Consider the following 14,406-nt stretch of genomic DNA (forward strand, 5'->3'; position numbering starts at 1 on the left):
TAACTGGGAATTCTTATTATCAACATTGCTGACATGCGACAATTTCAATTAAACAGTCACAACATAATTTTGTGTTCTTCAAATTATTACTATCAAAAATAAATAGAAATAAAAGAAGGTGAAGCAGTAAGGCGACGTGTGATTCATTTTGTCTCTGCTAGAGCCATGAGAAAAAATTACTAGGGGATGCAGCTGGTTTCTAATAGGATAGAGTCCAAAGGGTCAAAAAGTACAAAAGTGGCACTTTTTCAATGAATACAAATTAAACTCCCTTTCAACCGAAGAAGAAGAATAAAGCAGGGAGAGAGGGAGATGCCGCGTGAATAGCGCGAGGTGTCTCTCTTTTGGGTGGGGGAAGTAAATTTCCCAGCCAACGGGGGTAGTATCGCCCGGGCCACCGCGAGCTCTACTGCGCAAAATCCAAATTTTTTATCTCATGTAGGAACTATTCGTGATGTCACTTCGCGCATGCTCAATGATCCACCGAATGACCCAGGGAGAGAGAGAGAACATAGTATTTTATACCCCCGTTTTCAACCCCTTCCCGCTAGATACGAGTTCTGTTAGCATTAGGCGGCTTCTCCCTTTCCTCCCTGAATAAAGCGAGCACGAACCCAATTCATTTAAAGAAAGGGTATTGTGTCCGAAGGAGGCGCCATTGGACGGTCAAGGGCAAATTAACCAAGGTCCCATTATTATTTGGGCCTATTTTTTCTAAAAGGTGGAACAAATTATTAGGGCATATATATTCTAAAAGGTGAAAATTAATACTCAGGAGATATATTTTCTAAAAGGTGGAAATTAATATTCAGGAGATATATTTTCTAAAAGGTGGAAATTAATTATAAGGGGATATAATTTTTGGAAAGATGGCAACTAATTAGAGCCAATATTTTGTGAAAGGTATGAACCAATTATTAAGGTATACATTTTGGGAAAAGTATCATCTAATAATTATGGCCAATATTTTATCTAAAGGTGAAAACTAAGTATTAGAGGCAATATTTTGGAAAAGGTTAGAACCAATATTTTGGAAAAGGTTAGAACCAATATTTTGGAAAAGGTTGGAACCAATATTTTGGAAAAGGTTAGAACCAATATTTTGGAAAAGGTTGGAACCAATATTTTGGAAAAGGTTAGAACCAATTATCAGGATAAACATTTTGGGAAAAGTATCATCTAATTATTAGGCCCAATAATTGTTCAAAAGGTGAAAACTAAGTATTAGAACCAATATTTTGGAAAAGGTTAGAACCAATTGTTGGGGTAAACATTTTGGTAAAAGCATCATCTAATTATTAGTGCTAATATTTTTTCAAAATATGAAAACTAAGTATTAGACGCAATATTTTGGAAAAGGTTAGAACCAATTATTAGGATAAACATTTTGGGAAAAGTATCATCTAATTATTAGGCCCAATAATTGTTCAAAAAGTGAAAACTAAGTATTATAGAGCCAATATTTTGGAAAAGGTTAGAACCAATTATTAAGGTATATATATATTGGGAAAGATCGGCTTTGTCAGCTGACTAAAGTTGGGTAATGTGAACGGGCCTTTCAGTCTGCCAGTCAGTCAGGACTTTGATTTATATAGATATAGATTTGGAAAAATAATGTTAACTGTAATAGATAAGTAACATAAATCTAAATTTGATTTTAAAAATTATTACCGATACGCTCTTTTGCTTTTCAAATGACAAAATTCTCAAATTGAATGAGATAACGGTATTTAGTTATTTAAAAGGAAATTATGGTAAGAAAAAGAGTAGTAAATGATTGAAAACAGGTTTTGCTAGCGGCAAGGTGCTGCTTGTACGCGAAATGTAATGTAATAGCCGGGGGGCCAACAACACTCGTTTACTGACCGAATGTGATTCAAGCGATAGAATATGGGCGTTAATTCCAAAAAACAACTTAAACGAGGTACAAAGGACAAGTTTCACAGTACCGTTTCCAAGACAATTTCTCTAAACTTAAAGCTGCAAAATAAGTGTCGAATTTGTGAAGAAAATCATATTTCCTAAATCAAAAAGAAAATATATTAAACTAAGGATAATATCAGAAGGGAATAAGAGAGAAGGGACACACTTTATATCTCTATAATGCTTTACACTCGTAACAACAGTCTTACTAACCTCAAATCAACTACCCTTCACTGATTGGCTGCTATCTAACTTCTGCCTAAGCTGTGACGTCACATAAGAGGGTGACGTCTCGGTTGACGAGTAAAAAGTAGTTTTGTTTACAACTTTACATTGAAGGGAATAAAAATGGCCGGATTTCATGTTGATAAACGAAATCAAGCTGTGCAATTAATTTAGATGCGCGGGAATTGAGAACATACCAAAATCAGATAATTTGAAGATGAAAACTAATTATTCTGAATTAATATTAAAAAATAGAAATTATTTTCAATAAAATACATACTTGCGAAACATGGACAGCCCTAAGCCTTTGGAGAATGAAAATCTAGCAGACAAATAGGCCGCCTGATACCGCGGAGAACTTAAAGAACTATTTTTGCAGTAAATTGGTTAAAAGCTGTGTTTTTTTTTTCTTGAGGTTGGTCGGACTCTCGTTACCAAAGCAGGCTCTAATGTCTCCCTTCTCTCTTATTCCCTTCTGATAATATTTATTAATGATATTATATTTTGGTGTATTCCCTCTTCTAAGGAATTTTCAAAACTAAAGCGTTTTTTAGGTATTTTTAAAAATATAGTAGTGTACTTTCTAATCTTATTATTTTTTAAATTAAATATTATTTTCCAGTATATTTTGTAAATAAAAAATGTACATTCCTCTCAGTTTTCGAAAGTGAAGCGTAAATCCCAGTCCCAGTATACTTCCTAAATAAAAGCATAATTGTTAATATAATTTTAAACAACGTTATAATTTTTAATGTATTTCTAATAAATAAATGTTGATTTTAAGGTTAACTTTTGTATTAAAAAGTACATTATTTTCTTAATCAAAATTATCTATATCTATATAAATCAAAGTCCTGACTGACTGATTGACTGACTGACTGACAGACTGACTGATAATCAACGCCAAGCCCAAACCGCTTGCCCTAGAAGGCTGAAAATTTGCAGGAACGTTACTCATAAGTAGTAGGCGCGTACTAAGAAAGATTTTTCCAATACGCCGCCATCTTTTAAAATGGCGCCCAGAAGTGTAAAAAAATCTTCTCTACGCAACAAAGTCCTCGAGTTTCAACCGATTTCACAAATATTTAGTACGCTGGTTTCCTTTAACCTATAGACGGGCTGAATGGTCTTTTGGGTTCGATTTGTCGCCATCTTTTTAAATGGCGGCCAAAAACTTAAAAACCCTTCTTTATAGAATAATGTCCGCGTGAAAAGTAATCGAAAAAATGCATTCCGACGGGCTGACGGGCAACGCCGAGTGCCTTCGCTCCTAGGGTGTTACAAAAATATTAGTCGAATCAGTAAAATCCACCCACCGACTGGCTGACGGGCATCGCCGAGTGCCTTCGCTCCTAGGGTGCTACAAAAATATTAGTCGAATCAGTAAAATCCACCCACCGACTGGCTGACGGGCATCGCCGAGTGCCTTCGCTCCTAGGGTGCTACAAAAATATTAGTCATCAGTAAAATCTACACATTCTTTATAACTTTTTGATGGAAGTTCTTATCACACGCGAGAGTTCTTCATAAAATCCGAACAAAAATTTATGAAAAAATATATTGAAGGCAAAGGAACATGTAGTGTGTAAGGAAACATGCGAGACTATCCCTTTGACATTTTTATTAAGAAAAGAAAACAGAAACAACAAAAAAAGAGAACGAAATATTTGTTAGTTGTCAGGCGTTGGGCGCGGTGCAGCGCGGTGCCTTCACGTTCACGTTCAAATTGAGGGAAATTTCTCAGATATAATTTTTAAAGGCAATTTTGTTAAATGGCATTGAATACATTAACAATATACATACAACTTATAATGCACGAAAGGAATGTCAAATGCACTTTCCGGACAAGAGTAAATCAACGAGGAGTACAATACCCTCTTAAACACTTTCTCCAATTCTTTACAGAGGCAGCCTACCTGAACTAATCTTTGCTTTAAACTGAAAATCTATTAGGCCTACCATAGTTTGTTTTGTACTAATATAACCCTAACATTCGACTTTATATTTTAACATACGGAAAATGGCAATATTTTTAATTAATATCTTTAAATGTAAAAGTTCCGAATGGTCCAGTCTGAATGCTCTAACTATTATGCTGACCACAAGCTCTCGATAGTGTTATTCTTAAATGACAAGTACCAGAAGTGAGATGAGACCAGAAGTACTGAGCTAACCAAATTCTTCACTCGGCGAAAGTGAATATTCTTGATAACACAAGAACGGTTGGCCCTCTAGTAGCGGTTTCTGAATTTTCCCCCTCCAATAGGTGAGACGCTCGTGGCGGTAGACGGGGGCCGAACTAGATTCAAGGAGCCGCGTCCGTGTTCCGCCGCTTTAGGTTGAGGGGAAGGGGGTAGGAAATGATTTTGGAACTCGAACAATTGTTTTCTCTCTAGTGTAGGCGCAGCGATGGAAGCGGTGGCATAAAATCCTCAAATTTGTTCACTAGTGCCAGCATCTACTATCAATGCTAGAGCCCTTCACTTCTAGTCTCATCTCACTTCTGCAAGTACACAGTAAAAATGATTTTTAGAAGTCGTGACTATCTTCAACAATGGCAGCTACAAATATAACCTACAACTTCCTAGGGGAATAACGTCATTAAGTTTCAACCAATTTCTCTAAAATTTAACATAGTGGATTACCAAAATTTCACAAATAAAATAGTGTTGCCAGCCTTTGGGTCTGTAGACGCCATGTAAAATAAGAAGCGTGCTAACTCGGAATACCCATTTTACTATATACTAGCGCCTGTCAATCCCGAAGCAGTTATCGCTGTAAGACAACAACGTTTTTGGTGAAAGTGTTCCCATTTACCCCAAAAGGAATATTTCGCCCAAAAGATTTTTTTTTCCCGTTTCGCCCAAGCCCGGAAATTGAGATCACATTTTACAGGCCTAGGCCTTCTGTGGTTGCCTGTAATGTCTGTTACTAAATAAAGTATTATTGTTATTATCTAATTTTAGCCTATAGAAATAAAAAAACCTAGAAAAAAATTAGCCTTGTTGGACTGAGTTGGGTTGGGTTGGGTTGGGTTAGGTTAGGTTAGGTTAGGTTGGGTTAGGTTAGGTTGAGCTGGGTTGGGTTAGGTTAGGTTAGGTTATGTTGGGTTAGGTTGAGCTGGGTTTGGTTGGGTTGGGTTGGGTTATGTTATGTTGGGTTAGGTTGAGCTGGGTTTGGTTAGGTTGGGTTGGGTTGGTTTTGGTTGGGTTGGGTTGGGTTAGGTTAGGTTGGGTTGAGTAGTAATCATTCAGTTGGCTTTTATTGCTTTACTTGAGATACACAGTGAAATACGCGCCGAGTTTATTAAAGCAGTGGAAGGCACGGATCGAGATGATATTGTAAGGGAAATTTAGGCTAATATTTCTGTTTTGGGGGAAAAATATTTTGGGACAAATGAGTTTGGGAGAAATGGGAATTGGGGAAACTGTTTTTGGGTGAAATGGGGGAGAATCAGTGAAGTATCTAGATATTAATTGATTCTCTTTGAAGCCCACGAATTCACCCTCTAGCTTGTTTGACACTCCTTGGAGAGATTTGCTCCTGTTTATATATATCGTTCAATAATGTTTTTATTTTCTCGCATTTTCCAAGTTAGTTATTTAGATAATGGGTGGGGAACAAACTAGTTGAATTAACAAGTTTTTATAAGTCTAAAACGCTTATTGCTTCGTCAAGGCCGGTAAATATACATTGCGCTGGCTGAAGCTCGATATTCGACTTAATTACTAATATTTGCTGCTTGTTGTTGTTTTTTTACGTCAATAGTGGATTTTGTCTCGGGTATAAAAGACGACTTTACCTGTCGTTAAGATCACACTTTCATTCATTCACAAACTCTGCTTCAAACGGAATAACTTCTCCGAACGGCTCAACTATGAACGCTTTGGTAAGATTGATCAATTTTTATTAAATGCAGTTTTAGTTAGAACTGAAATATTTAGCCGAAACTCGTATCGTATTGGTCATTAACGATTCCAAGTACTTTAGAAAATCTATGACTTAAGTACCATGGAAGTCAAGGGTTTCAAAGTGTTATTTGAATCCCGCTTAGTATAGGTTTCTCTACCCAAAGTAAATTTGATATCTATGCTATTGCGCTATTGAAATTATTTAAAGTGTTAGTGCCACGTTTTTTGAAAAGTGGCTAATTTTCGTTTTAAAACATCAATTGGGTTATAATAACAGTAGAACCAAAGTAAAAAGTCTTATAGAAATTTATTCATTTTGTAATATGAAAAAGAAAATTGATATTTCACATACCTCATTAAGACGGAATAAATTATAAATATACCCCTGGTGACGTCATAAGAGGTTGACCAGCGCGAGACAGATTTCATTACGACAGCTAAGCCTAGTTTTTAAACATCGCGCGCGCGTCAAATTCGATGACTTTGAAAGCGCCACCTATCAATGAAAAAATAGGACTTGCGGAGTCGCTGTTCACGCGCGCTCGAATCGTGACGTCACCAGGGGTATATGGAGTATTCAACTGTCAAAATAGTTTGAAAAAATTCTGCGAGTAGGTTCCGAAAGCCGGGGTTTTAATAATATTTTAAAAATTATAATGCTTTATATAAATAGATATTCTGAATCAGAAAGATTTGATCTTTCAGATGGGGATAAAACCTTTTGGTTTTAAAAATAGCGATTTTTGGTGACTCTAACACTTTAAAGCAGTAAAAGACGTTTTTTATTATAAATTCACTATGAAAAATATGCCCAATTCATAATTAATTTTCCAAGACTAATATGAAGAAATCTCTCCATAAAACGTTTCTCAACATTAATGATTTTGATTGTAGTAAAATTGATCCAGTCAAAATGACCAGTATTAAAATTATCAAATTCATTATCAAACCCTCGTTATTACAAAAATTATTGAGGTTAAAATTCCCGTACGAATTCTAAATCGTTTTCTATTAACCAATTACTCTCTAAATGGTCCTTAAAATTAAATACAGCTTCGACTACTTATCATTGACAAGAATTTTAACCGTTACTATTCAGGATTATTGATTTTACTAACCCGGAAGCCTTTAAAAACCCGCTAGCAAAAGTTTGAATTGCTTTCATATTTCGTGGTTTCAAGGGCATAAAATATTTAGATCTGAAATAAGCAGGACGTTACTTTTAATTATTTCATTCATTTTTAAAAGGCTTTCAACGAAGTCGCTCTTTCTCAAAATTAGCTTAAATTGTTTAAAACGTCACACACTTTTACGTCGTTGAGGGAATCTAGGCGTTACAGAATAAATATTGTTGAAGCTCGTTCATGTGGAAAGTTATTATGATCAGAAGGGAATAAGAGAGAAGGGAGACATTAGAGCCTGCTTTGGTAACGAGAGTCCGACCAACCTCAAGAAAACCGCGAAAACTTTGCGCAAGTACACAGCTTTTAACCAATTCACTGCAAAAATAGTTCTTTAAGTTCTCCGCGGTATCAGGCGGCCTATTTGTCTGCTAGATTTTCATTCTCCAAAGGCTTAGGGCTGTCCATGTTTCGTCCATTTTTATCTCCTTCAATGTAAAGTTGTAAACAAAACTACTTTTTATTCGTCAACCGAGACGTCACCTTCTTATGTGACGTCACAGCTAAGACAGAAGTTAGATAGCCAATCAGTGAAGGGTAGTTGATTTGAGGTTAGTAAGACTCTTGTTACGAGTGTAAAGCATTATGGAGATATAAAGTGTGTCCCTTCTCTCTTATTCCCTTCTGTTACGATGTTAACACCACGACAAATTCGCTTTAATGGAGTGAGGGAGAGAGGAATTAGAAAGATTAGAAAACGCCCTGGTTATGACATAAACCAAAGAGAATATACCAAGAGGAGTAGAAAGTCTAGCCTTTCACAAGGCTTTTGAAAAGCCCGGCCACAGTTTTGGAGTAACTAGATCCGGTTTGTGTTGATTGGCTTAAGGAGCGACGCCTTTCATTGGTTAAATTATGTCGACTGCTAATTTTTGGTGGTGACTAAGGGTTGATCTCTGGGTTGAATGTTGACGTACAAAAGGTAATTTTTAAGTAGACCGTAGACGACATGGTCACGTGAACAATCGGAAGTAGTTCCTCCAAATTCAAAGCCGGTCCCTATTTACAAAGTTTCTGCTCCTCTTGTTATATTCTCTTTGCATATACATACAGTTTAACGATATATTTTTAAATCACTTGGCCGGTACGGTTAGGGAAAATTAAAATATAACAAAGTCAATATCTGACTTCTAAACCAGTGTTTGATGGAATTTTATTTAATGGTTGACTATTTTACATTATCAGTTTTTAACGTATCTGATTGTAAACATTACCAGGTCGCTATCACCCTTCTTGGCTTTGCCACCTACGCCTCCGCCGGTCTTGTCGGCCCATACGGACACGGACTCGGGCTCGCCGGGCACGGTCTTGGCCTTGGCGCCACCACCGTTGATGTTACTGGTCCCATCGCCGCTGCTCAAGGCGCCGCAGCTGCCGCTCAAGGCCACGTTGCTGCCAAGCAAGGAGCTTACGCCGCTCTCCAAGGACAAGCTGCCGCCGCTCAAGGCCACATTGCCGCCAAGCAAGGAGCTTACGCCGCTCTCCAAGGACAAGCTGCTGCCGCTCAAGGCGCCGTTGCTGCCGCCCAAGGCCGTCTCACTCACGCCGGAGTCGTCGGACACGCCGGTCTCTTAGGAGCTGGAGCCTACGGACACGCCGGTCTCTTGGGAGCCGGAGCCTACGGACACGCTGGTCTCTTGGGAGCTGGAGCTTACGGCCTCGCTGGACACGGTCTTTTGGGACACGCTGGAGCCTACGGAGTCGCTGGACACGGTCTCTTGGGACATGCCGGTCTCGCTCATGCTGGATTAGGGCATGCCGGTCATCTCGGATACCTCGGTTAAATTCAAACTATTTTCGTTTTCAAAAATCGCCTTGTCGCCAAAATTTTGCCCTCGTGTCTGTTACAAATTTGTAATATATTTTTAAATTCATTCGGCAATGTAAAATAAAGTAATTTATATATTAATTGTGATAAAATGTTTGGACCTTTATGCAGTTTGTTTTATAGATATAAACGCTAGTACAAATTGTTAACTAAAGTTGTCCTTAATTGGACCGTTTTTCCGTGTAGGCTGTCCCTCACAAAATTTAAATCGTTCGTCAAGTATTGTACATTTTAATTCATTAAACAGCTAAAAATGTTTTATGTTGAAAATTTCGTTTAAATATTTTCCTAGTTTTGCTAAGCCTAAACTATACTAGAGCAGGTCAGAATATACACTAACTTTGGGAAGTTTTTGGCTTTGGCGATTTAAATTACGAGAAAACATCGCTTGAGGCTATGAGGCATAAAAAAATAATGTATTCAACTTCACCAAATGCTTGGGTATTAACAGGGATAGATTTAGTTTTAGAAGTAGGAATGGAGAACCGAGTAATGTGGGCGCGCGTCAAAATCCCGGCCGGACCCCCTTCCACGGGACGGAGGGTATGAAAGGAGTGGCGGGTCATAGCGACAGACGTAAAAAGCAATTACGTATTTTTCGCCGTCACCGCCAGCAACGTCATCAAAACGTAGTTTAAGTGAGCCAATAAGATAATTTAAACTGTTCGTTACGTGTTGGAGGGAGGGGCTCTATACTGGGCTATGAGTTGGACTGAAGTAAATACTAGCCGTTCTCCATTCCTACTTCTAAAATTAAATCTATCCCTGGTATTAATTTATTGCCTTAAATCCAATAGTCATTTAGATTTAATCATAAGTAACATAATAACCATAAGTATGACAATTAGCCAAAACTAACTATAAACCCATTTTCGGACCTTTTACGTCATCATAAGTTCGCGCCCAGCACAGAGACCTCTAGCGGTGGAAAATGAAGCGACTTCCGCCCATATCGAAAATCCGGTTCAGAGATTTAAACAGACTCCATTGAGATTTGAGTCAACGGTCCTAAGCCTTGGTTATATAGTTGATTTGTATTGACTTTTTACCGGCCACATTACGAAGTTGAAAATTGCACTGGGTAGGTTTAGTTACCGAATATTTTGACTTCAAAAGGCTTATCATTTTTGGTGCTGAAATATCCGACTTATGGCAGTTTTAAAGTGAAACATACAAACACCGCGACCGCGCGAGCTTGTACAATAAATAGCAGACGAGCTATTTCCGACACAAATACGTTCAAGGAGATGGTTTATTGTGATTGGCTAAAATTGTAGAACTATGTCATTCGCCAAAGACCAGCATGAAGTACCCGACGGAGTTGCAAGTCCTGGCCTGAAGTAAGTGAAAGTGTCAGTGTTGATTATAGGTTTCATTTTGAAATTTGCATTATGACAATAGGAAGAGTCATACTTATGTTTATTATGTTACTTATGATTTAATGCGTTAATTAAAACTAAATTTGAATCGGTTTAAGGCGTTGGAAAAATTATAAGCAAATACGCGGGGAAAATCCATTTTGAAGGCTAATGTAGTAAGCATTGAATTATAATTTAAGTTTAGTGAATCGTTAATGAAGAAATAATTTTTAATTGAATTAAGGCTCTTTCAGACGATCCAACTTTTTGACTCAGCTTGATGGGTCAACTGGAGTTGAATCAAGTAGTTGGATCGTGTGAATGGACGCTGGATGAGTTGAGTCACCAAAAAAGTTGGCCATGAATAATTGGATCATTGACTCAACGTTTTAATTTCATTTCTCCAGCCAATCAAAATGAATTACAAAAAAAGCCTTCCTCACGGACTATTTCGTTAGTGCCAAGGTAGGTGGCGCTTAAAAAGTTCCACTTGGCGGCAAGAGTTTAGTCGTGTCAGGAATGTATGGAGGGGCTGGAATGGCTAAGTGGGCTCTCGTTGTACCCTTGATGGTGGAAACATAAGGCGAGTCCTTTTTTTGGTTTTTTAGAAGTGTAGCTCCACCCCCTACGCCTGTTTAGCTGTCAACCGAAGGCGAAAAAAACATGACTCGTTAAAAAGGCATGGCAGAAGTGACCTTTTAGATTTTTTAAAGTTAAATGCGCTGATTCGCCGCCGTTCGCGTTCATATTCGATTCTCTCAGCCTAGACAGAGGACCTAGGCTAGAGGGTGGAGCAAGCAAGTTATTTTGGAAGCCAATGAATGAATGAAAATAATTTAAGTGGTAAATACGATTTTTACGTCAGGATATGACGTCACTAGCGTAAATTAAGCCACGCCAGTTGTTTCCAAGATCATTTCACGTCGATTAGGATTTGACCTTAGCCATTCCAACCCCTCCATACATTCCTGGTCGTGTGAAAAGGAAAGATTTATTTCACTTTCCCCTTCAAAAGTTGGGCAAGTTGAGACAACTTTTTGATCCATCGAGCTGAGTCAAAAAGTTGGATCGTCTGAAAGAGCCTTAAGTCTCAAAAGTTGAGGTGTGAAAGCTCATTTCTCTGAAAATTTTAATTCTTAAGGACTCCAAAGTAAGCCAAAAAAATCTTCATTGAGATATGGTGGTGGCACTCTCGGGGTCTTACCAAAAATGACGTCACCAGATTTTAGCGACATCTGGTTGGCTTGCCGCTTATGGTAGTTCTCAAAGTCGCCGCTATGGGTAGGTGGCGCTGATTAGGAATAAGGCGAATTGAATTAAATAATTTGCAGCCTTGTTAGATTTGCGAATGCAGGTTTAATTTACCAAAACAACCTATGTATATACAAATAAAATCCGTATACGAATTAATACGGAATAAATTTTTTTAAAACAAACTGTACATTTAGATAAACGTTAAACCCGCCTTACATTTATATTAAAATTGCAGCAGCTACTTAGAAATTTACAATGTACATCGAATATCAGCGTCCTAATTAAAAACTAAAACCAAATTAAACAATAATTTGAGCTCCAGTTAAACCCAAGTTAGCCCAGCTCAAACCGAGTGGAGAAGCGGCGCTCAAAAGAGTTGGGCCGGCAGCGATCGACTTGATTCCAATGGGAGCAGCGGCGTTCAAGACAATTGGGCCGGTAGCGATGGATCTGAGTCCGACGGTGCTCAAAAGGGTTGGAGCAGAGGCAGAAACGGTGGTGATAGCGGCGGGAGCAGCGCTCAAGAGGGTTGGAGCAGCGGCTACGGTGGTGATGGCTGGGGCAGCAGCGGCGATGACACCCCCTTGGGTGAGACGTCCTTGGAGACGGGCAACAGCTCCTTGTTGAGCAGCGATGGCTCCTTGGGCAGCAGCGACGGATCCTTGGGCGGCGGCCACGGCGCCTTGAACAGCGGCAGCGCGTCCTTGGGCTTGGGCGATGGGACCGGTGATATCGACGGTGTCAACGACGGCTGGGGTAGCGGCCACAGTGATGGCGGGAGCCGCAGCAAGTCCAACGACTCCAGCAGAGGCGGCAGAGGCCAAAGCCAAAAGGGCGACAACGACCTGCGAAGTAAGTTATGATTACTACACTTGTTGAAAAGCCGATAAGGCTAATCCAACGGATATTGATGATCACCAATCTTACTGCGCAACTCGTATTTATTAAATATTATCAAATGTGGATGAGAGTGAAAGTATGACAATGGCCATAGAGCCTGTTTTAAAAACCGCGGACATCAAAGTTTCGCCAATAACTATTTAGCCTACTAGTGACTGATGGACTTGCAAACTAGCGACTGAAAGTAGTTCAGACATTTATGCTCCTTGGTTTAACCATAGTCCACTCGATCACGCGCATCACGATACAAGCTGCTCGCACTGTAGCTAAATTACCGAGATTTGTTCTAAACGTATCTAGTTTTATGTGCTCTTCCATTGCTTCGATAACCTTTCTTAAATCCATATTATACCTTCAAATACCTTTTAAAGCATTACCAGCTACTCTGTCCTGACTACAAACACAAATCGAGGAAGTTCTAGCATACACAATAGCAGACGACGGTAACAGCGTAACCGCGAGTTAACACAAGACCTATTTTAAGGGAGTGAACAGGCCCAGTATAGCTACGCCAATAAAACGGTCAACTACGGCGAAACTCTGATGACTCGCCATCACTTTTGGCCATTTTCATATTTTTCCCCTCATCCACTTTTGATATTATGCACTTGAGAACTTTAACAATTGCTAAACTTAAGTTCAAAAGACGCACTGAGGCGGAGGAATACACAACGAAAAAGTGTTAATCAAATCCGAGTACAACTTTAAAATACATAGCAGCCGTTTAACTTCGAAATGCGGAATTAAAAACCTAAGCAAAAACCTTCCACGATAAAGACATTGTACCTCACTTGTAGTTAAGTTTAAATTTTACTCGCGAACCTTATGTCAGGCCTTAAGCAGAATAGTTTTAAACAAAATGAATCGAAATTAAGCAAAATTTCAAACTTCTTAATGACTTAAGAGAGTGCTTTACGAATTTTCGGCTAAGTTAATATCAAGAAGTTATATCAGTATCTCAGAGAGAAGGTATAAGATGCCTTTGTATTCGCCGGGCGCCATAGTCCCAGTCCCCCTTTCAAAATACAAGGGGGGACGTAAAAGGAGGCGCCGGGCGCCATAGTCCCAGTCCCCCTTTCAAAATACAAGGGGGGACGTAAAAGGAGGCGCCGGGCGCCATAGTCCCAGTCCCCCTTTCAAAATACAAGGGGGGACGTAAAAGGAGGCGCCGGGCGCCATAGTCCCAGTCCCCCTTTCAAAATACAAGGGGGGACGTAAAAGGAGGCGCCGCGCTATTTCGCAGCCTCTCCTCAGTCGGAAAATATGACTGTAATTTTCGTCACTCGCGTCGTCGCGCTGACGTGAGTTTTCAAGAACCAATGAGATGCTGGTTGTAATTTAGAGACGGGGATTGACTCCGGACAGGCTACGTTTGGACTGGAGATAAAGAGCTGGAAATCTGGCCAATTTATACCTTCTCTCTGAGATACTAGATATAACTTCTTGGTTATTTAAACTCGCTCGGTAAAACATCTAACCGAACCATACATTTCTATGGGACATTTATAAGAAACAAAACTTACGAAGGTGTTCATGATGACTGTTGTTAAGCCGCTTAAGGAAGCTGATTTCGGAGAAAGGAGGAGAGAGTGATATGATTTTTTCCGAGAACCAAATCCCCTTTTATACCAAATTCGTTTCCGACAAGTTAACGCTTTACCATAATTGAAATAATTGCGCATTAATGAACCAATCGGTCTCGGTACATCGTCAGAGAATGTGTCCTTCGTTAGATATCAATCTTTTAAGCTAAAAATAATGCACCACCCATTTTTTACCCCTTCATTCCCTTAATATAATTTGCAGCCTTGGTATAGAAATCTACC

General features: G+C 39.1%; 2 protein-coding genes across 3 annotated transcripts in view; both read left to right on the forward strand.

Annotated features, from left to right (window-relative positions):
* The window catches only part of LOC149712155 (glutamate receptor ionotropic, kainate 5-like), an 83,002-nt gene that overhangs the window by 35,488 nt on the left and 33,108 nt on the right, over positions 1–14,406 (forward strand). The window lies entirely within an intron of this gene.
* On the forward strand, positions 5,630–9,303 carry LOC149712160 (uncharacterized). The gene is made up of 3 exons (XM_089843369.1): positions 5,630–5,830; positions 5,917–6,037; positions 8,458–9,303. Exons 2-3 carry the CDS (start codon positions 6,026–6,028, stop codon positions 9,022–9,024), a joined length of 579 nt encoding a protein of 192 aa, XP_089699495.1. The 5' UTR covers positions 5,630–5,830; positions 5,917–6,025; the 3' UTR covers positions 9,025–9,303.

This window comes from Phalangium opilio, unplaced genomic scaffold (assembly GCF_054372755.1).
Source record: "Phalangium opilio isolate 3A_F unplaced genomic scaffold, DU_Popi_V2 ptg000009l_1, whole genome shotgun sequence".
In the NCBI taxonomy this organism is placed as follows: Eukaryota; Metazoa; Arthropoda; class Arachnida; order Opiliones; family Phalangiidae; genus Phalangium; species Phalangium opilio.